The sequence below is a fragment of the Ursus americanus genome, chromosome 21 (assembly GCF_024610735.1).
Source record: "Ursus americanus isolate L20-20 chromosome 21, mUrsAme1.1.p, whole genome shotgun sequence".
Classification (NCBI taxonomy): Eukaryota; Metazoa; Chordata; class Mammalia; order Carnivora; family Ursidae; genus Ursus; species Ursus americanus.
In genome coordinates this window covers 52629254-52651461 of record NC_142147.1, presented here as the reverse complement: position 1 = coordinate 52651461, position 22208 = coordinate 52629254, and the positions used below count along the sequence as shown (strand labels likewise).

Sequence of the window (22208 nt, the reverse complement as noted above, 5' to 3'; positions counted from 1 at the left end):
TACCACCTTTCTACCACCTGTCTGACCTCATCTCCCACCCCTCAGCACCCCGCTCCCCCGCTCAAGACACATCAGCCTCCTGACTGTTCCTTAAGCATACCAGACTCACTCCCACCTCAGGACGTTTCCGCTTCCTGTTCCCATACTGTGCCCCCAGATGTATGCATGGCTCCCTTTTTTGGGAGATTGCTCAAATTATATCTTCACAGAAGGGCCTTCCTTGACGGCCCTGTTTTAAATTATAGTCCTCCTCTCCTCCCTCTCTTGCCTCCATCCGACCCCGTTGTGTTGCTAATTTATTTTGTCTACCCTCCAAGTAGGCAGGGGCTTTTGTCTGTTTTGTTGACGGCTCCATCTGCAGCATCTGGAACAGTCCCTGGCATGGAGCGGGTGCTCAGTAAATATCTGTGGAATGAATGAACAAATGAGACAGTTTCAATCCAGGGAAGTGAGTGCAGGGAGCGGTTAGGACAGGCGCATCCTGTGACAGTCTAAAGCAGCACCGTCTTGTCCAGCAGAGGTCCTGTGTTGAAAGAACTGCTTTATGTCCATGCTGCCCCATAGGGCAGCCACTAGCCATGTGTGGTGACTGAACCCTTGAAATGTGACCAGCAAACACAGCGGGAGGAATTTTTCATTAATGTATTTTAATTCGTTGAAATTGACATCCGAAAGGGTAGGGGCTATTGTATTGGGCAGTGTAGGTTTAGAGGAAGGGAGAGGCCAGGCCAGAGTGGGGGCTAGGATGACAAGTCTTCCCAAGCAGAGCAGGGGGAAAGGATGTTCAGGCAGAGGGAACAGAGAATCCGGAGGCCCTGAGGTGAGAAACACCACAGGAAATCTAGAGAGCAGGGGAGTACTTAGAGCAAGGGGGCTGGAGGGAGCAGGGAGCGTGATGGGAGGTGAGGGCGGTAAGGTGGGGACTTCATCCGAATAGGGTTTCCTTTCTCTGCACTTCTGGCCTCACAGACAGAGAAGAGAGACATACAAGGTCACCTGGCAGAAGCAGAGGAGTCAGTGCCTGATGTTGGCTCATTCTCCTTTAGTTACACTTCATTTGACACAAGCTTGTGGAACATCAGGTCCTGGTTGAGGACTGGGCTCCCAGCAGTGCAAGAGACCAACAGCATTGCTACCGTCAGACAGGCTGTTAGGATTCCATGGGCTTTTGGCACTTTCGTCTTTATAAGCCCCTCCCTCAAAAAAAGAAGTTTAAAAATCTGTCTTTAATGGCTGTATTGGTGCAAAGATGAATATTATCATCCAAGCTGGATTCTATTCATTCCCCCCCCCTCCGATGTTAAAGGAAATGAAAATATTTTCCCTGCAGGTGTCATGGGCCATAAATCCTCTACCTGTATTGCCTTCAGGGAGCCGGCATTCTAGGCAGGGAGTCAGGAAGTAAGCCAGTAAACAAGTCATCTCAGAGGGAGATGTGTGCCCTAAGGAAAACAGGACAGGGAAGTACAGTAGACAGTGACTGGCAGGGACATTTGAGTGGAGGATGGAAAGACAGAAAGGAATGTGTGACGAGGAGGTGAAAATGTTGCAGAGAGCAAATGCAGGACTTGCAAGTGTTCTAGAGCGGGGTCGGACCTGGGCATTGGAGGAGCAGGACTGGTGGACACGGTGGGACCAGAGTGAGCAGGTAGGAGATGTAGACGGGGCTCGATTGTACTGGGCGCCTGGGTTTCCTATAGCCAGAGCCTGAGATGGGATTCCTGCACCAACAGTATCCTAACGGGAGAATTATAAGGGAGTGAGGGGGGCAGGGTGGGCTGTGGGAGGTCAGCAAACGTGGTCCCCGCTGGAGTCTCTTGCAGCCTGATCCCTGGGAGAGTTCGAATTGCACCACGGAGTGAATCCTGTCTTGGATCTCCATGTCAGTCAGTCCTTGGCTTCAGGCTGCTCCCAGAAGTACGGGACGGAACTACTGGGGCCCATCAGCTCCTTTGGAGGAGGGGGATTCTTTAGAGCCAGGGGCAGCCGAGAGCCCAGCAGGTGACACTCTCAGCAGCTGGGGATGGTCACGGCGCCCCAGCTGAGGGGATCTGGGTGTGCAGTGTCTACCACAGACCACAACTCAACACCAGAGTTGGGAATTCCGATCCCCTCCTAACTGGTGATGTGAGATGCTCTGGTAGGATTGTAAGCAGGGCAATCGCACGACCTGGATTTCTTTCTGAAAGATCCCTCTGACTCTTATGTGGCAAGCAGACTGGAAAGGGGTGGCGGGACAGGGGGGCAGCAGGGAGACAGGGGAAGAGGCTAGGGCAGCCAGCGGGCCAGGCCATGCTGGTGACTTGGGCCTGGGGGGTTGACAGTGAGAACGGAGAAAAGACCCAGGTTAGTAATGGGTATGGGAAGCAGAGCAAACAGGGCTGCCTGAGAATCTGCTTTCTTTTCTTTCTTTCTCCCCACTGCCCAAACTCAGACACATTTCCCTCCCCCAGAGTTCCCTTTTGCCTCCTCCAGGCCTCTCACCCTTCCTGCAGAGGCTTGGAGAAGGCTTGGGGGCTGGCTGTGTGGTAAAGTCATGAATCTTCACGCCCAGACTGATCTTTCTCTATTGTCTTTTTTCTCTGACTGCCACCCCAAAGTCAAGCTTCGATCCGCACCACCGCTCACAGCCAAGTTATGAACGTCCTTCTTACCTGCCTCCGGGACCTGGGCTTATGCTCCGGCAAAAATCTATTGGTATGTCACCTGGAAGGGTGGGTATAATGTCACCAGCAGGGGAGGGGCAGGCTGGGAGGGTGACAGTTTACAGGAGGAACGGAGGGGCTTTGGAATGTTCTTTTCTACTTTCGTATATGACCGCAGTTCCATCGCTCTGGGCAAAGAGCTCAGGCTTTGTTGTTGGGCAAAACTGGCTTTGAATTCTGGCTCTCTGGGCCTTGGGTTCTGCATCTAGAAAATGGGCATGTTATTGTTCCTGCCTGGATGGAGTGAGTCGAAGCCCCCACCACCTAGTTTCTTCTCTCTTATACCTGACTTCACTGATGCATGCATGCATGCTACAAATGTTTACTGAGCACCCACCATAAGTCCTAGACTGCTGGGGATATGTCAGTGAGCAAAACAGAGGGAAGGGTCCTGTCCTCATGGAGCTTGCCTTCTAGCAGGGGAAGACAGACAACAGATTATAAGGATAAGAAACAAGACAATTATATAGAAGGTTGACAGTGGTAAGTTCTGTGGGGGGAAAAGCAGAGGAGAATAAGAGAGATCAGGAGTGCTGGGAGGCAGATTTGAGCTAAAACGTGAAAATGAAGAGGGAGAGCCATGTGGATATATGGCCATAAGGTATTCCAGGTAGTGAGAACAGCCAAGACAAAGGTCCTGAGGTAGGATTGAGCCACTTGTGCTCAGATGGGGGAGACTGTGGGGTGGGAGGAGATCAGGAGCACAGCTAGGGGCCTGCAGAGTTTCAGATGCTGGTGAGACATCCGAGTAAGTGGATATGGCATTTGGATATAGGAGTCTGGAGCTCAGGGGAGAGGACTGAGCCCCAGGAAAGATGTGGGCGTCTTCAGCAGGGAGCCAGTGAATGAAGCAGCATGTCGCTTAAGAGTGCCAAGGGGGAGAGAGTAGTCAGAGGGGAGAAGAGGGTCAAAGACTGAGCCCTGACAGTGATAATTAGGCAAGAGACTTCACTCTTTCCAATCCACTCCGAGTCCTTTTGCTGATTGGGTCTAGCTTTTCTCCCACTTCCAGCGTCCACAGTCTGCCAGTGTGAGTCTTGCATCTGTGTCCTCTGCCTGTATCTCCTCATTTACTTCATCTCAACTACCTGTAAAGCCACCCAACATTGCTTCCCTATAAATCGGCTCTCTCTCGTAAACTTTAGCCTCACCCTAAGCAGTTCCGTCTGTGAAAGCACAGGTTTGATGTGCTAATTACATTTTATTTCTGCGTATACATGAAAAGAAATCTATAACTATACACCTAAACATGGCATCTCTCCCTGGCTCCAGGGACTTTTGCTCACCCCAAGCTACCACTAGCATAGGCTGTGTCTTTGTGGGCATTAGAAAACGGCGCCCCCTCCTGGCACGGGGAGGAAGTTCAGCTGAATGTCTCCCCATCTCCCCTTGCTCCCTCTGCCGGTTGCTGATGTGCAACGCACAGCCTGTGTCACCAAGTCGATTTACCACAGCTGGGGAGCTCTAGACTGATTAGTGTGAGGGTCTTAGCATATACTCAGTGGCGTCGTGGTGGTGTTGTTGTTGCTGTTGCTGTTGTTGTTGTTGTTGTTATTTCATTAATATTGTAGTACTATGGGATAGGGGAGGAGGGAGACCCCCTCCCCCCACTCCTGGATCCATTGTGTCTTCCCCAGGGGCTGCAGAAGATGATAGACCCTACCTAGCTCCCCCAGCCATGAAGTTCAGTCGCAGCCTGTCTGTGCCTGGCTCGGAGGACATCCCCCCGCCGCCCACCACGTCCCCACCGGAGCCCCCCTACAGCACACCTCCAGCCCCCTCCTCCTCTGGCCGCCTCACCCCATCCCCCAGAGGGGGGCCCTTTAACCCCAGCTCGGGTGGCCCCCTCCCCTCCTCTTCCCCCGCATCCTTTGATGGACCCTCCCTTCCCGACACACGTGTAGGGGGCCGTGAGAAGAGCCTGTACCACAGCGGGCCCCTGCCCCCCGCCCACCACCACCCGCCCCACCACCACCACCATCACGCCCCGCCCCCCCAGCCTCACCACCACCACGCCCACCCCCCTCATCCCCCGGAGATGGAGACGGGTGGCTCTCCCGACGACCCCCCACCCCGACTGGCTCTGGGGCCCCAGCCCAGCCTGCGCGGCTGGCGGGGCGGCGGGCCTAGCCCCACCCCGGGGGCCCCGTCCCCGTCGCACCATGGCGGGGGCGGCATCAGCTCCTCCCAGGCCCCGGCCCTGCGCTACTTCCAGCTGCCCCCCCGGGCGGCCAGCGCGGCCATGTACGTGCCGGCCCGCTCGGGCCGCGGGCGCAAGGGGCCCCTGGTCAAGCAGACCAAAGTCGAAGGCGAGCCTCAGAAGGGCGGCGGCCTCCCTCCCGCCCCCTCGCCCACGTCTCCGGCGTCCCCGCAGCCGCCGCCGACCGCGGCCGCCCCCTCGGAGAAGAACTCCATCCCCATCCCTACCATCATCATCAAGGCTCCGTCCACCAGTAGCAGCGGCCGCAGCAGCCAGGGCAGCAGCACCGAGGCGGAACCCCCCACCCAGCCCGAGGCTGCCGGCGGCGGCGGTGGCGGCGGTGGCGGCGGCGGCGGCGGCTCCTCGGCGCCGAGCCCCGCCCCGGCCATGTCGCCCGTGCCGCCGTCCCCCTCGCCCGTGCCCACCCCTACCTCGCCCAGCGGCCCCGCCACCCTGGATTTCACCAGCCAGTTCGGAGCGGCCCTGGTGGGGGCGGCCCGGAGGGAAGGGGGCTGGCAGAACGAAGCCCGCCGGCGATCCACGCTCTTCCTCTCCACCGACGCGGGGGACGAGGATGGCGGCGACGGCGGGCTGGGCCCAGGGGCGCCCCCGGGTCCTCGGCTGCGCCACTCGAAATCCATCGATGAAGGCATGTTCTCTGCCGAGCCCTACCTCCGGCTGGAGTCTGCAGGCGCGGGGAGTGGCGGCGGCTACGGGGCTTACGGGGCCGGCAGCCGCGCCTACGGGGGCAGCGGGGGCAGCAGCGCCTTCACCAGCTTCCTGCCGCCCCGACCTCTGGTCCACCCGCTGACCGGCAAGGCCCTGGACCCCGCCTCCCCGCTCGGGCTGGCCCTGGCAGCCCGAGAGCGGGCGCTGAAGGAGTCCTCGGAGGGTGGTGGGCCCCCCCAGCCCCCTCCAAGGCCCCCATCGCCCCGCTACGAGGCCCCGCCGCCCACCCCACACCACCACTCGCCCCACGCCCACCATGAGCCAGTGCTGCGTCTCTGGGGGGCCTCACCACCGGACCCCGCCCGCCGGGAGCTGGGGTACCGGGCAGGCCTGGGCAGCCAGGAGAAGTCCCTTCCGGCCAGCCCTCCAGCTGCCCGACGCTCCTTGCTGCACCGCTTGCCCCCTACAGCTCCCGGGGTCGGGCCCCTCCTCCTCCAGCTGGGGCCGGAGCCCCCGCCCCCACACCCCGGGGTGAGCAAGGCGTGGAGGTCGGGACCCCCCCGAGGAGCCAGAACGGCTGCCCCTACACGTGCGGTTCCTTGAGAACTGCCAGCCCAGAGCCAGTGGGGCGGGGGGAAGGGGACCCCCCTCGGAAGACGGGCCGGGGGTTCCGCCGCCCAGCCCACGCCGGTCCGTCCCGCCTTCGCCGACCTCCCCGCGGGGCAGTGAAGAGAATGGGCTTCCCCTGCTAGTCCTGCCGCCCCCTGCTCCCTCGGTGGATGTGGAAGATGGCGAATTCCTCTTTGTGGAACCGCTGCCCCCGCCTCTGGAGTTCTCCAACAGCTTCGAGAAGCCAGAGTCGCCCCTCACACCTGGGCCTCCGCATCCGCTGCCGGACCCACCCACCCCAACCACCCCACTGCCCCCTGTGCCACCACCTCCTGTTGCCGCCGCACCTCCCACCCTGGACTCCACGGCATCCAGCCTGACTTCCTATGACAGTGAGGTGGCCACACTGACCCAGGGGGCCCCCGTGGCTCCAGGGGACCCCCCTCCGCCAGGCCCACCGGCCCCGGCTGCCCCTGCTCCGCCGGCCCCGCAGCCTGGCCCAGACCCACCGCCTGGCACCGATTCGGGTATCGAGGAGGTGGACAGTCGGAGCAGCAGTGACCACCCTCTGGAGACCATCAGCAGCGCGTCCACACTGAGCAGCCTTTCTGCCGAAGGCGGTGGCAGCGCCGGAGGCGGCGGTGGTGGTGGCGGGGGGGCCAGTGTGGCCAGTGGGCCAGAGCTTCTGGACACATACGTGGCCTACCTGGACGGCCAGGCCTTCGGGGGGAGTGGTACTCCTGGCCCACCGTATCCCCCGCAGCTCATGACTCCTTCTAAGCTCCGGGGCCGGGCTCTGGGGACCAGTGGAGGCCTGAGGCCCGGCCCTAGTGGGGGACTGCGGGACCCTGTCACTCCCACCAGCCCCACCGTCTCCGTGACAGGGGCTGGAACGGATGGGCTGCTGGCCCTGAGCGGTTGCACAGGACCTTCAACGGCGGGTATGGCTGGGGGTCCGGTGCCTATAGAGCCGGAAGGCCCGCCGGTGCCCTTGCCATCGGCCTCCTCTCTGCCTCGGAAGCTGCTGCCCTGGGAGGAGGGCCCGGGCCCACCGCCACCACCCCTGCCCGGGCCCCTGGCCCAGCCTCAGGCCTCAGCCTTGGCCACAGTAAAAGCCAGCATCATCAGTGAACTCAGCTCCAAGCTTCAGCAATTTGGGGGCTCCTCGGCAGCTGGTGGCGCTCTGCCCTGGGCCCGGGGAGGCAGCGGGGGAAGCGGGGACAGCCACCACGGGGGAGCCGGCTACGTCCCGGAGAGGACCTCTTCCCTGCAGAGGCAGAGGTGAGCCGGGGCTGGTGGTTGGTGACGGAGGCCACAGGGGCCAATGCTGTGGGTACTAGAGTCTACCTTCGCCATAGCCGCGTCCTTTGAGGGTCCCAGGTAGCAGAAAGAAAACAGAAACGAGGCTGGCTTGCAGAAGTCCGTCCTCTGAGAAGCACGCGTTCACAGATACTTTATCTCAGTAGCTTTTGTGGTCTCTTCCATCACCATGACAACACACATCCCTTGATGAACAACAAAGTTATTAACAAGAGATTGGAGCACAATTTGCCAAAGTCTGTTTGCTCGGCGGGTTGTCATTTCTGACAGTCCCTGAAATCTGCGAGTCCCTTGAACCCCGTGCGTCTCAAGATTCAGATGCTTTAGGGCGCAGGGCTTCGGATGTGCGTCTGGAGCTGGGCTTCTTGGGCCTTGGTCTCAGCCCTGGACTTCTTTTTTTTTTTTTTTTTTTTAAGATTTTATTTATTTATTTGACAGAGATAGAGACAGCCAGCGAGAGAGGGAACACAAGCAGGGTGAGTGGGAGAGGAAGAAGCAGGCTCATAGCGGAGGAGCCTGATGTGGGGCTCGATCCCACAACGCTGGGATCACGCCCTGAGCCGAAGGCAGACGCTTAACCGCTGTGCCACCCAGGCACCCCAGCCCTGGACTTCTAACTGGGTGACCTTAGGCAAAGGAATCCACCTCTCTGTAGAAGGGGGACAGCACTGGACCCACCTAAAGGGTTTATGAGAGGGTTAAATGTTGACACGAGTTGGGGGAGGGGAGGGGCCTCTTGCCAAAGCCCAGCAAGTGTAGAGGGAAAAATACGGGATAGTGAAGAAGTTTCCTCAAGCAGCTAGCTTAGCCAGAATCACTACAAAGTTCAAGCTCATTCAAGACCTTTTAATCTTAGGGAAAGTAGAGTCACATTCCTGATTCAGGCACACGGAGAAAGTGAGGAGAGCTTTCTTAACCCCCTTGTCCATCTGCTGAGCTCACTATAACTCTGAGGGTCTGATGAACTTATGGTGATATTTGAACGTGGTATTTTCAGGCCTTTGAGATCTTAAGGCAATTGGCTGATTAGGTTTAAGTATTCTGGGTGGAGGAGAGAATGCTTAACGTAGGCGACAGATGCTATTGGTTTACGACCTACTGTACGCTGGGTGCCCTTCTGGGTGACGGGTTGCCCACAGGGGGAAGGACAGGCAAAGCCCTGCTCTCAAGGAGCTCATAGTCTAATGAGGCAGGGATGGGGGATGGTTAGAGAAGGCCTCTCAAATAACCAGCAAGACAAGCAGAAACTGGAGGAAGGGAGGGAGCAGATCCCATGGCTGCTGGGAACAGCCAGTTCAAAGGCCCTGAGGCAGGACTGTTCTGAAGGGAGCTAAAGGGATGAGGGGAACCTTTTTCTCCCCTTGTTTCTTCTCTCTTTCATCTCCCTCTCCTCATCTCTCTCCCTCTCTCTCTCTCTCTGTCCCTATCCCCTTCCATCTCTCTCCCTTGAACGCTCACCCTCTTTTTGTTCCTCTCTCACCGTCTCCCTGTCTTCCACTCTGCTGTGACTGGCCATAACCCGATAGGCAGTATAGAGTAGTGGTTAAGAGCTCAGACTTTGGTGCCATGTAACTGGGCTCTGCCACTTCCTGGCTGTGTGTCCTTAGGCAAGTTATTTAACCTCTCTGTGCTGCTGCTGATAATAATAGTAACCTGCATCAGGGCTGTCATGGGGAATACACTGAGATGCGATATGTAAAGCACTTAGAACAATGCCTGGCACACGTGAGCATCAGTAAGTGGTGGCGATTATTATTATTATCACTTAATGTCTCTTTTTCTTTCATCTCTCTTGACTGTCACCCTCTCCCTGTCCTCTCGTTCTTCTCTCCCTTCATTTCTGTCCTGACATCTGTCTTATCCCCTCGCTCTTTCTATCTCTTCCCATCTCTTCTCCACCTCTCTACCCCCCCTCTCCTGTCTCTCTTCTCTCCCTACATCCCGACCTCTGCCTCTTTCTCACCCTGCCATTGCCCTCCAAACCCCTTCCTCCACCCCTGCCCCTTTGTCACCTTCCAGACTCTCTGAAGACTCCCAGTCCTCGATCCTCTCCAAACCCGTCAGCAGCCTGTTTCAGAACTGGCCCAAACCACCTCTGCCGCCACTCCCCACAGGAAGCGGGGTCCCCCCTTCAGCCGCTGCAGCTCCGGGGGCCACCTCACCCTCAGCCTCCTCCTCCACGTCCACCCGCCACCTCCAGGGCGTGGAGTTCGAGATGCGGCCACCCCTGCTCCGCCGGGCCCCCAGCCCCTCACTGCTGCCCGCCTCGGAGCACAAGGTCAGCCCTGCGCCCAGGCCCTCGTCCCTGCCCATCCTGCCTTCCGGACCCCTGTATCCGGGCCTCTTTGACATCCGCGGCTCCCCAACAGGGGGGGCAGGAGGCTCAGCTGACCCTTTTGCCCCTGTCTTCGTGCCACCACACCCCGGGATATCCGGGGGGCTTGGTGGAGCCTTGTCAGGGGCCTCCCGTTCCCTCTCACCAACCCGCCTGCTTTCGCTGCCCCCGGACAAGCCCTTCGGCGCTAAACCTCTGGGGTTCTGGACCAAGTTCGACGTGGCTGATTGGCTCGAGTGGCTAGGCTTGGCTGAGCACCGAGCACAGTTCCTGGACCACGAGATCGATGGCTCCCATCTGCCCGCCTTGACCAAGGAGGATTACGTCGATCTGGGCGTGACCAGGGTGGGCCACCGCATGAACATCGACCGGGCTCTCAAATTCTTCCTGGAGAGGTGATGGCTGGCCTGGACGGACCAGCCCGTCCACAGAACCCTTGAGCCTACTGGCCTCTTGACCTCTGACCCCTGACCATCATTCTCTTCCCCCTGGGCCAGGGACTCTGCTAGAACTGCGCCCTGCCCTCCTCTCCCAAGGCCGGAGGTCACCAGGTGGCCTGATCCCGGCCAGACATTTGCACCTCACAGGAGGGGGCAGCTGACACAAGACTGTGTGAAGCAGGGAGCAGAGGGGGGGTGATGGAGGAAATCATGGAGGGGGATGGAGGAGGAGGGAAGGGTCGGTTCTGGGGAGGGGGGAACAGACAGAGCCATAGAGGGTCAGCCCTGAGCCTGATTGGATGGGGGTTGTCCCCGGCCGCAGGGGAAGGGGGTGCCCTCAGATTCCACCACCTGCTGCCCCTCTAACAACCCTTCCCCCCTCTCCAGGCCCCTGGGCTCTGCCCACCTTCCCCTCTCCCTAGCACACACAGCAGCCGCCGCCCCCCCTCCCCTCCCTGGCCTCTTGCACGCTCCTTTGCACGCCTGCTTGCCTCTCCTCTCCCTGGGCTACAATTTTGCACAAATTTGCCCTCTCGCTGTCCTGCACACTCCACCTTCGCTTCTGGCTCGCGAGGCCCTCAGCGCTCAAACACACCCTGTTCCCCGGCACACACTGCATTTCTTCTCCCACGTTCCATACCCTTACTGTCTCAAACTCTTTCCTTGGTACCCTCCCTTACACACCTCACTTCTGAAAATCTCTAAACCCTTGCTGCAGACACACTTGGGACACCCTTTTCCCTACCCACTCACAAACTCTGTGCGCACACATTTATTCTGTGAACACACCTGCCTTTATTCAGCTCTTGCACACTTGCTATCCCATGCACCGCTCCCGACCCATCGTCTTTAAGCATTTCTCCTTCTTGTTCTCGAACCCCCACGTTTTCTGACTCTCCCCACCTCTCCCTCTCACAGTGACAATCCCACGCCCTTCCCTGCTCCTCCCCTCCTCACACCATCACTTATCCAGCATCTGGTACACCTGCCTCCCAGGAACTGCTTCTCTCTCAAATGCTCATTCCCTTCCTCTTTGCCAGGCTCCCACTCCCATGCACCCTTCTTTTCCAAATCTGTGTCCTGCTTCATTCTCCACTCTTCTGTGAACTTTCTCACACACTCAACTCTTGCACACATGCCCTCCCCAGCACCTCCGCTGCTCTCTTGAAGCCATGTTCCTTCTCTAACAACATTCCTGCAGACTGTGGCTTTGCTGCACACTCATTCTTGAATTTCTCCTTGCTCTTGTTGGCTCCTCGGTGACTTTTTCCATCTGCCCGGGGGGAACTCAACCATCTCTCTCCTTTTGCACACTTGTCTTCTTCTGCACACTCTTGGGCTGTACTGTCGTTTCTTTTCCTAGCATCCTTATTTTTTGTGCCTGTGGAGGAACAGCTCTTACCCTGCCTATTTTCTCACCTCTTGGACGCTCCTTTCTCCTGGTGAGAGAAGACCCTATGCACTCTCCCCTCTTGCTCACCATGCTTCCATGCTTCCTCTTCTCCCTGCTCCAATCTGTGACCTCTTGCACATCCCCACTCCTCTCATTCTTCCTAGTTCTTCCTGGACCATCTCTCATCCATTTTGCACGAAGATCCCCCCCCCACACCTTTCCTTCTCTCCAAGAAACTCCTTCTCCCTCCAGCATGGCTGTTCCTTCCTGCACGCTTCCCCGCTCCCTTTATTCCTGGGGCTTGGGAATTTTAAGCCACCCCTTCCCCTGGGAAGCCCCCTCTCCTACTGTGGGTAAAGGGGGGAGGGCATTGCCCTCAGGTCCCCCCCATGTTCAGCTGCCAAAGAAGGGAGCTCCCCCTCCTTTCCCCAAGCCCATTCCCCCTCTGCTGCCCCCTACCCCCGAGGGGGGGGCGCTCCGTCCATGGGGGGGGAGGGCGCTTGCAGCCCTCTCCCCTCACCACGTCAGGGATCTGCGGGGAACCTTGTGGGAGGGTCGTGGGAGGGGGGAGGGGTCAAGGAGGGGGGCAGAGGTCGCGCTGGGCCCCTACCCGCCCCCTCTCCCTTGTCAGATGCCCCCCGTCCGCAGGGGGCCTGCGCGGCGCCCGTCTATCAAGGGCTTGTTCATTCTGGATGGGTGCCGCGGGGTTGGGGAGGGTGTAGGGGGTGGGGGGGGGAGGAGAGGTCGGGGTGGGAGGGGGAAGGGACTGGATGGGGGCAGCGCGGGGCGGAGAGGATAAAGCAAAAAGAGGAACAATAACTAAAGAAAATACAAAAAAAAAAAAAAAACCCTAGAACACAAACAAAAAAAATCCAGAAAAAAAAAAAAACCTGAAATAAAAGCCCGAGAATTGTCTTCCAAGGGGGGTGGGAGGAGAAAAGAGGAGGGGGGCGGATGAGGACGTCTGGTTCTCTCTAAGACAGGGATCGGCATGGGTTGAAAGCCCCGGCGCCCGGGTCTGCCCTCTCGCGAGCCTCAGTTCATCCTTCAAGGGATTGGGACCCAGGCGTCCATTTGCAGGGACTTGGGGAAGATGAGGGAGGCGGGATTATATTATGGGGGTTCGTCCCTACCCCCTATCACCTCCCTCCCCCTGACTCCCCACCAAGATTTTGCAGAGAGAAATGGCTTTTGTACCAGGTCATTCTTTATAATTAAACTCACAGTATCCACCCCCTCGAGCCGGCCCCGCCTCCTTCCTGGGGAGGCAACGCCCCTTTCCCTCGGGGGTTCCGGGTGGGTAGCCCGAGCCAGCTGGGCGGTGTGCAAGCGCAGCTGGGGCCGCCCCGTAAGCTTTAGTCTTCCTCGGTCGGCTCCGCCCCCAGGGCCTCGAGCATGCGCCGCCGGACAAGGGAGCGCCGCAGGTGCAGGCGGTAATCGGCCAGCAGCAGCTCGTCGTGGCGCACCAGCGGGTGTGCGTTCCCGCGGAGGCGGATGCCGGAGCGCAGCAGCCGAGAGCGAGTCTGGAAGTCCGTGACCGTGATGAGCCACCTGCAAGGGGGCGGGGCCAAGAGGACAGGGACGGGGCGGAGACCGAAAGGAATCGCTGGTGGTCCCAGCCCCGCCTTTGATTGTCGGAGGGTCCCTGCCTGGTCGCTGTTCGTTTACACACTCCGGTTGCTCATCTCGTCGCTCTGTCCCTAAACCCCTCTGCAGCCCTGCCCTGTCGCCGAAGTCAACCCGTACTTCGATCCTTAACGCGGGTCATTCTAGGTCCCATCTTCTCTCAGCCTGGTCCTGTCCCCTAATTGTGGTCTGTCGAGGCTCCATCTCTTCAAACCGCCGCTCCAGGGCCGGGCCCTTCAGTGTGTCTCTCAGGCATGTTCCCTGAGACGAGGTTTCTCCCGACCTCACCCCCAACTTGACACTCCAGGCCGCGGGCCCTCCAGATCTCTCCTGGTCCCACCCCCTCAATGTGCTGGGTCCAGGATCCGCCCCCTCAGAGCTGCCTTCCCAGGTTCCGACCCCACACTTCAGTTTTATCTATCCAGGCCACTCAAAGTCCATTTCCTCACTCCAGATTCCTCCTCCTCTCTGATCTCACCTGGCCGTGCCCCCTCACTGCGCTCACTCTCGGCTCGAGCCGCTTCCCGCTTCTCACTCAGCCGCGTCGTCCCTCCCGCGCACCAACAAGGCCCCTCTCCAGACCACACTGCCTTCCTTTCCCGGCCCCGCCCACTCAGCGTCTCGGCTCTGGCCCCGCCCCTCCCCACCGCGCTCACTAGGCCACACCCTTCACCTCCCCCACTCTTGGCCCCGCCTCTCTCGTGCCCTCCGGGCCCTGGCCTCGACCCAGGGGCAGTCTCACCTGTCCCGGCGCCCCGCAGTCCCACAGATGACATTCATATTTTCAAAGCGGATGCTGCTCACGCGCCCGCTCTCCATGGCGCCGGGTAACTCGGCCTCCAGAGCCTCCAGCACCTCCAGGTGGGTAAGGTCCTCCTCCGGCTGGAGGAGTCAAGAGAGAGAGCCTCGCCATGTGACACTCAGGTTCAGTCCAGGTTCCGAAGTCCCCACCTTAGACCCACTTGCAGAACCTGCCAGAATCCCAGGTAGCATTTGAGAGGCAAGGTTCACACTCGATCTCTGGATCCTATCACTCTAGTCAAAGCGGGGAGCGCAGGTATCTCTGAGGTACAAAAGCATCTACCTGTCATTCTAAGAGGTCATTCTCCAAAAAATCACTTCTCACCGAGCCGATCTGCCAGGGAACAGTTGGCTTACATGATTCACCAATTTGGCCAACTTTACCAAGCTACCAGAAACTTTTCTGGAAACCTGCACTGGATGGCAGGCTTTTATTAGCTCTTGAAGATCCCACAAGGATTAAAGTTGCACACTTTTCCTTTTATGATATTAGCATTTTAAGGAACGTTCAGTTGTAAAAAAAATAATAATAAGGATCATAGGGGTTGTGACTTCTTGTTATTCAGAAACATTGACCACTAACCACATTTTCCACATGAGATTACCATGTTCAAGGTGATATGCCGCAGTCATAACATGTAAAACTGCTGATGAACTAGGATGAAATCATGAAATTGGTCACCTCCTGGAAGGCAAGCTGTGGGTGTATGTGTGGAGGAGGCGGGGTCCCCTGTTCAGAGCCACAAAGAAGAGGGGGGATGGGCTGGGAATTGGGTCCCCTAACAAAGACAATAATCTCTGTGTTGGGCTAAAGTCACACACATCAGCTGCGAGACTGCCCTGGGTCCTGTGGCCGGCACATGGAAGCATCCCATTAAGGTGCTTTTAATTTACCAGCGAGAACCTAGTAGATACCTCTTCTGACGGATGGCAGGGATTGCCAACAGATTTGTACACTGAATGACCAGTTCTCGGAATCCGCCAAAAACAGGGGCTTTATCTTGAGTCTGCAATATTTGCAAACTTTACAGAATTTCATGGTAGACGGATTCACAGGACTCCCTGTGTCCCCAGTCTCCCTGCTCTCTGCCTTTCAATCTCTGTCCTTCTCTGCCCCTCCTTCTCCCCCTCTTTCTGCCTTTCTGGGATCAGCAGTGATAAATGTGACTATTGATCTTTTGACAAATTCATAATCAATCTTTAGCAACCTAAAACCTGGAGCCAAGCCCACAGCTGGTAAGCAGCAGAGCCTAGATTTAAGCCCTGTCCACCTCCTTTCTGAGCCGGTTCCCTTTTTATCCTCCCACCCAAGCTGTGCAGAAGCTCAGGGCCTGGGTCCCAGGGACAGGCACGGGGGGGGGGAGGGGGCACTCACTGAGGTCTCCATGCACAGACAGAGAGGCTGGGCAGCGGGTGGTGTAGGGAACTTCCGGATGCACGGGAGCTCTCGGTCCAGCGCCTCGTATTCTGCAATGACGTGGCGCAAGTACTGCTTCCTGGGGAGAGAGCAAGTGGGCAGGGACCTCCGAGGTCAGGGGTCACCGTCATCACCCTCGGGGGAGCTGAGATCAGAAGTCATGGGGCCAGGGACCACTCACGAGGATTTGACAGGCCTGCCCAGGCTCCGGGCTTGTGTTTCCTCTGGGGTCTCTAGGTCCACAAGGAGGGCTCCTGGGGATGAAGAACTCAGTGTCAGCTGCCCTGAGCACTCCTCAGACATTATTCGGCCTAAATGGGCATCACGAAGCATTGTCCATGCCACTCCCAAATAGCTCTGATGCCAGTTACTAAGCTGTTGCCTCTCAGCTCCAACAACTCCCTTCTGCACCCACTCTGTGATCCCAGGGCGGGGACACTACCAACCCGGGTTCTGCTCCAACAGCTAGGTTCCTGGTAGGCTCTGCCTGAAAGGGGGGCGCTACAGAGAGATTGCAAGGCCGGAGGAAGTGGACCGGACTTGCCGCGTTTTGCTTCCTATTCCAGTCACCCCAGCCCGGCAGCAGCCTTTGAATCCAGTATGTGGTTTTCCCAACACTCTCAGAACCGGCCTCCTGGCTCCAACTAGGCTGATAACAGCTGCCAAACCTGAGCCATTGTATGCAACTCCTCCATCCACTGACGGGTCTCTCTTATGGCCAACTGCTAGTTGTCCCACATAATCCATGTTCCCCCTCCTCTATGGTCTTAGAGTTTGACTTGGCACACGGCCACCGGGCTAGAGAGAACAGTTCCCAGCATCCCTTGCAGCTCTGTGTGGCCATGTGAACGAGTTCTCACCAACAGTGTTAGGGGAGTGAGGCGGGCAGTTTTGGAGTCATTTAAAAGAAGGTTGCTTGTCTCTGACTTGTTGCCCCTTCCCCTGTACTGGAATGTAGATGTAGCAATAAGCCAGCTTCAGCCAGGCTCGAGCAACAATATGGAGGGAATCTGGGTCCCTGAGTCATCTCATGGGGCTGAGATGTCCCACCAATCCAGGCCACCTGCCTCGTGTCACATGAGAGAAATACACTCTCTTCTTCATGCCATTGTGTTTGGGGGTGTCTCTTTGTTTCAGCAGATGAACAAAGAGGAAAGCAGCCCTTGACAGCCAGGGCTGTTTATGTCGGACCTAAACAATCTCACAGAACACCCACATCAGCCAAGGCCACTCTGTGACCATGACGGACCAAGATAAAAATAAGAGCGGAGTCACGTCTCATCACCACACAACATGAACACTGTCCAAACCACAAAGTGACCAAACATCCTCCTCTTGGTTCAGAGCTGATGCTGCTTCTTCCCCACCCACAACGTTCGTTCCATTCATCCCTCCTGCGTCATAGACTTGCCTCCACTTCCTGCCAAGATCCGATCCAGAGGAAAGCCTGCTTCCCTGAATCCTCCCAAAGTCACCCAACCCAGCAGCTCCCATAATAATAAGTCCTCCCTAACACCCTCCTACTAAGACATTCCATGTGTTACGGACTCCCTCAGTACAAGTCCCTAAACTCAGGGGTGTGCTGGTAAATGTTTAATTAATATTCTGTCTCTGTGTCTCTCTTACACATGCACACACGCACACACACGGATCGTAGCATTTGCCAGTGTTCATACTGTCAGTACTCCCACCATGACCAATTCCATGCTCCCCACAGTTTTAACAACCAGCTTGCAAAATTTAACAATTGGCTCTTGTGAGCAGATACAGGCTGTCTCCAGCACACAGCCATGTCACAGCTATGCTCCCGGCGGTCTCTGACTCGGCTTATACCATTGTAAGTCTCCTGCTCTGGTCCCCGTCCTCCCACCTCCCATCTGTTTCCACAGGGCAGGTGGGGTGATCATTCCGTCACAGTGACCCATGTTTGCAAACCACCAGTGGTTTCCTCTTGCTGTCAGGATACAGTCCTCCCTGAGGTGGGGACTCGCTCCTCAGTGTGTGATCTGGGGAGCAGTAACCTATTTGCAATACAGCATTTCAGTGTGAGGGAACTGGTGTGGTAGGAATAGCCTATGCTTCACAGTGGTTTGGGTGAGATGAACCTAGGCATTTGTCAAAACGGATTGAAATATATTTAAGATCTCTTCGTTGTATGCATGCAACTTGGAAAATAAATTGGAACAAAAAAAAAAAAAAGAAAGAAACACAGCATTCCGGGGTCCACCCCAGACCCACGGGATCAGAATCTGCATTTTCACAAGATCTCCTTTGAGAAGCACCTGCCCTGCGTGTGGTCGCCCCTGTTGACTTCTCTGATCACTTTCTTCCAGCTATACTGGCTTCCCCTACATCCCTCCAACGCAATAACCTCCTCAAATCTGTCCACATAACAATAATAATAACTATATGTTTACAATCCCTTTTAAAAAGCCCAGCCCTTGGGGCACCTGGCTGGCTCAGTTGGTAGAGCATGCAATTCTTGATCTCGGGGTTTTGAGTTCAAGCCTCACAGTGGGCATAGAGCTTACTTTAAAAACAAAATAAAATAAAAAGCCGATCACTTTTCAAAGCTTTCTGAAATAGTGCAGTTTAACAAATGATGAAATGGAAGGAGAGAGAGATGATGGGACTTGCTCAAGGTCACGCAGCCTTAAGGGATAGAATCAGGATGAAAATTGAGGCATCTGGATCCAGATTCTGTGTTCTCAGTCTCCTTAGTCTGCTGCCTCTCATCCCACTCTTGTCTAGACCAAGTGCCATGCCCTCCAAGAGCCCCCAGTCCAGTGGGGGAAGCAGTCACTGTAAAGGGCAATAGAAGCTACAGTGGAGGTGTCATGAGGTGAAGGTGAAGCCTAGTCTAGGAGCAATCAGGGAAGGCTCCTTGGAGGAGGTAATATCTACAGTGAGACCCAGGGAATAAGAAGGAGCTTGCCAAATAAATGGCAGGGGGGCGCCTGGGTGGCTCAGTCGGTTGAGCATCCAACTCTTGATCTCAGCTCAGGTCTTGATCTCAGGGTCGTGAGTTCTAGCCCTGCATTGGGCTCCACACTGGGCATGGAACCTACTTAAAAAAAAAAAAAAGAAAAAAGAAAGGAAGGAAAAGAAATGGCAGGGAAAAGGATGTTTAGAGTCCTTTGGCAGAGGGACCACCGGGGACTATGGTTTTAAGCAAAAGAGAATATGGTCATCTGCAGCAACTTCTCAGAATTCCCTTCAGCCCCAAGGCTAAGGCACGGTTACTGCATCTGTAGGTTATTAATGATTTGTGAGATAGTGTGTTTCATGTCCGCCCTCCCTGCATGGGAACAGACTGGGTCATTTCACTCATTGGGCAGCACAGGCAAAACACTGGGGACCCATGGGCTTTCTGATGGCTGGCGCCAAAGTCTGCACCCTGGTAAGTTAAAAATGTTACTGGTTCCAAAGTACCACAAAGCCAGCCACAAAACTGTAGATCAGTGGGTCTACAAAACTGGCCAACTCAGTCCCATTCAACTTTTCTGGATCTCTACATAAATTATATGTATCACATGGGTGCCTCAGTCTAGCTTAGAGATGATGTGGGGCAGAGATCTGCAAAAGGAAGAGGTCTTCAAAGACTCTAAAAGAGACCTGAGGATAGGAGCGCCTGGGTGGCTCAGTTGGTTAAGCATCTGCCTTTGGCTAGGGTTGTGATCCTGGGGTCCTGGGACTGACCCTCCCTGCTCCGTGGGGAGCCTGCTTCTCCCTCTCCTCCCTGTTTCTCCCTCTCCCTGCTCCTGCTCCCTCTCGCTATCTCTGTGGCTATCTGTCTCTCTCTCTCAAATAAATAAATAAAAATAAAATCTTTAAAAAATAAATAAAAAATAAAAGAGATCTGAGGACAGAAACAGTGTCTGTTTTGCCACGAGGTCATTTGCTATGCCTGGCATAGCTCCTGGAACAGAGTAGGTGCTTGTAGCAGACACCAAGAAAGGATACCCACTCAGGCATTCCCATTCTTCTTCCCCCATTTGAGAAGGGTCCATTCCTCGCCCATGCAACTCAGGGGAGGCTCACCAATCTGGTTTCCTCGGAGGTATCCCATCCAGTTTAAACCAGTGACTTCCAACCCTTACTATTCCTTGCAGTCACCTGGCAAGCATTCACAAAATATAGATGCAAGGACCCAAATCCTAGAGATGCTGGTTAAATTGAATCTGAAGTGAGGTTTGGTATAGATTTTTTTTTAATCCTTTCACTTGGTGTGTAGCCAGGATTGAGGACCGCTGACTAAAATAATTATGATAATCTTTTTGCCAGGGGTTGAGACAAGAGTGAGTGGGTGACTGAGTGCTGGCCAGTAAGATGTGAGGAGAGATCATTTGGGGGTTCTTGAGATGAAGACCTCTGCAAATGATGCCTGGGACTGTGGCAGCCATTCTCTGGTAAGCAAGCTGGTATGCAAAGGAGACACATCCCAGGCCTAAAGGCAGCGAAATAAAAGCTGGGTCCTCAATGACATCATTGAGCCACTGACTCAACCAAACACAAACCACGCCCCACTTCCGGGCTTCTTTTTGGGTGATAATGGTTCCCCTATTCTTTATACTACACTAAGTCCAATTTCTATCACATGCTAGCCAAATGCATCCTTACCAAGATGTTACTCGACAAATGTTGACTGAGCGAATGAATGAAGGAAGGAAGGACCCTACTAAAGTAGAGTGCAGGTAGGGAGCCCCGGATCATGAGGCTGGAGTAGTCGGCTGGCAGACCACACGGGGTCTGAGGCTGAGGGTTTGGGACTCTATCCTGGAGGTGATGGAGAAGGAAGGGGAGGTGTGAGCAGAGGAGAGACAGGGTCAGTGATGGTGGTCAGAAGACCCCTCAGGAGCCAAGTGGGGAATGGGCTTGAGGGGAAAAACGACCGGAGGTGAGGTAGAGAAAGCATCCTTGTGGCAGAGGACAAGACCTGAGCTGGGGCTGTGGGAGGGAGAGATAGGCAGAGGACAAAGGGAGTGGGCAGGAAGGTGGGGCTGTGGACTGATGGCTGTGGGAGGAAGTGGGAGGGGAGGGCCAGTACCTGGGGTCCAGCCCAGTGACCAGGTTGGTAGTGGGACCGCTGAAGATGGGAAGTAGGGAGGAGGAGTGGCTTGGGGGAAGCTGCTGAGCTCCGTGTGGGAGAAAAGGAGAGTGTGAGAGACCAGGGCAGAGCACCTAGGGAGACAATAGCCTCGGAAGAGTTGCGAAGGCCCCAGAGGCTCATGGGAAATGTAGTTCTGGGTCCAGACCACTGGCCAGGGAACTGCAAAGGCTCATGAGAAATGTAGTTTGAGGTCCAAAGGATGCTGCCCAGGAATCTGGTGAACGTCAGAGTTTGGGGTGGCTTTCTGGTAGGCCAGTGACTCGCTTAAGGCCACACTGCGAGTCAGGGTTACCACAGGGGATATGGATGAAGGGCCCTCCCCTCCCCCCAGTACACACACGCACACAGACGCTGCTCAGTACCTGCCTCCCTGTGCATGCTGGAGTTGCCCACGGTGGAGGAGCACAGGGTCTCCACCTCTTGCTGCACCCTGGGAAGGTGGGTGGGGGATGTCTCAGGAGGATGGGGAGAAGAGCCCTGACTGGGCCACCCACCCCAGCTCCTTCTCCCTGCTGCTATCTCCTCCTCCTCTTTGAAGCCCCGGGGGTAAAAAAAGGAAGAACTGGAAGGCTGAGACCACATAGGAATCCGGGTTCCCCTAACCTCTGGGAACCCAGTGAGTTCCGATTCCTGTGTGCCCCAATTCCTTCTTTGCCACTTTCCTGCTTCTACCTCCGTCTCTCCCTGTCTCCTCAACTCTCTGACTCTCCCTGCCTCTGTCCCTCTCTCATCCTCCTTCTCTCCCCATCTCTCAGCCCTCCTCCCCCTCTCTCCTGATCTTTTCCCCCTGACCTCTCCCCATCTCTCCTCCACTCTTTCCCTTGATTTCTCTGCCCTCTTCCTCCCCATTGCTCTCCCCCTCCCTCCCTCCATCCCCACAGTCTCCTTCTCCCCTAGTTTCCCCAACATTTCCCCAGCCCTCTGTCCCTCTCTCTCTTCATAGCGTTCTGCCTCTCTCCAAGCCTACCACCCTCTCTCTGTCTCCCTACTTCTCTCCCCATCTTTCCCCAGTCTCCTTTTTCCATCTCTCTCCTCCTCTCTTCTCTCATAACTGGCTCCCCTGCCCTCTGTCATCCCCTTTCTGGTCCCACTTGCCCTCCGCTCATCCCTGTCTAACGCAGGAACTGGTTAGACACAGGCCAGATTTAAACAGAAACTGAATTCTGTATGGGGGAGGGAAAGGTGGGCAGGGGGCCTGGTTGCCATGGTACCGGGGGGGGGAGGGGCTGGAGGAATCCAACTCCTGGGCCTGAGGGAAGAAGGAGCTGGGATTCTGGACCTTGGGGTCTAAGGGAGGAGGGAGTGGGAGACTGGATTCCTGAGTCCAGAGGTGGATGTGGACGATCTGGGGGCTCCTGGGCCCAAGTGCAGGAGTGAAGGGGTGGTGTCACACAGGTTTTCCTTAGGCGTGTCTTTCTTTGTGTCTGCAGAGCTCTCAGCAGGAAGTGTGGGAGAAGAGGCTGGACTTTCTTAGTTATTCTGTCTGCCCTCCCCTCTCTGTCCCTGTTACCTATATCTCTAGTACTCTCCTCTCCTCTTCCAAATGGTCTCTGACTTGACTTGATAAGCACAGGCTCTCTGCT

General features: G+C 56.3%; 2 protein-coding genes across 4 annotated transcripts in view; one reads left to right on the top strand and one right to left on the bottom strand.

The window, feature by feature from the left end:
* The window catches only part of SHANK1 (SH3 and multiple ankyrin repeat domains 1), a 44006-nt gene extending 33522 nt beyond the window's left edge, over window positions 1–10484 (top strand). The window contains 4 exon segments of the mRNA XM_045775177.2: window positions 2601–2697; window positions 4343–6129; window positions 6131–7464; window positions 9523–10484. Coding sequence (XP_045631133.2) covers window positions 2601–2697; window positions 4343–6129; window positions 6131–7464; window positions 9523–10237 — 3933 coding nt within the window. The 3' untranslated portion in view covers window positions 10238–10484.
* A 2262-nt stretch (window positions 10485–12746) lies between these two features.
* Window positions 12747–21674, bottom strand: C21H19orf81 (chromosome 21 C19orf81 homolog). 3 transcript variants are annotated; one of them, XM_087871222.1, is made up of 6 exons: window positions 21615–21674; window positions 20992–21055; window positions 15697–15769; window positions 15474–15594; window positions 14040–14179; window positions 12747–13222 (listed from the first exon to the last, which is right to left on the bottom strand). In XM_087871222.1, exons 1-6 carry the CDS (start codon window positions 21672–21674, stop codon window positions 13027–13029), a joined length of 654 nt encoding a protein of 217 aa, XP_087727348.1. In that variant the 3' UTR covers window positions 12747–13026. The 3 variants fall into 3 exon arrangements, 2 of the variants coding, with proteins under 2 accessions (XP_087727348.1, XP_045631160.2); XM_045775204.2 differs by lacking the exon at window positions 21615–21674 and having other exon boundaries at window positions 20988–21534; XR_015728183.1 differs by lacking the exons at window positions 14040–14179; window positions 15474–15594; window positions 15697–15769; window positions 20992–21055; window positions 21615–21674 and adding an exon at window positions 13776–13847 and having other exon boundaries at window positions 13168–13222.
* Between the last annotated feature and the right edge of the window lie 534 nt (window positions 21675–22208).

Excerpts from the sequence above, each read along its gene's own strand:
- C21H19orf81 (XM_045775204.2), bottom strand. The coding sequence starts at position 21,534 with ATGTTGGGGAAACTAGGGGAGAAGGAGACTGTGGGGATGGAGGGAGGG. Across the intron at positions 15,770-20,987 it reads CAGCATGCACAGGGAGGCAG|GAGCCCTCCTTGTGGACCTA; the intron begins GTACTGAGCAGC and ends CTTCATCCCCAG. Across the intron at positions 15,595-15,696 it reads GGCAGGCCTGTCAAATCCTC|GAAGCAGTACTTGCGCCACG; the intron begins GTGAGTGGTCCC and ends CTCTCTCCCCAG.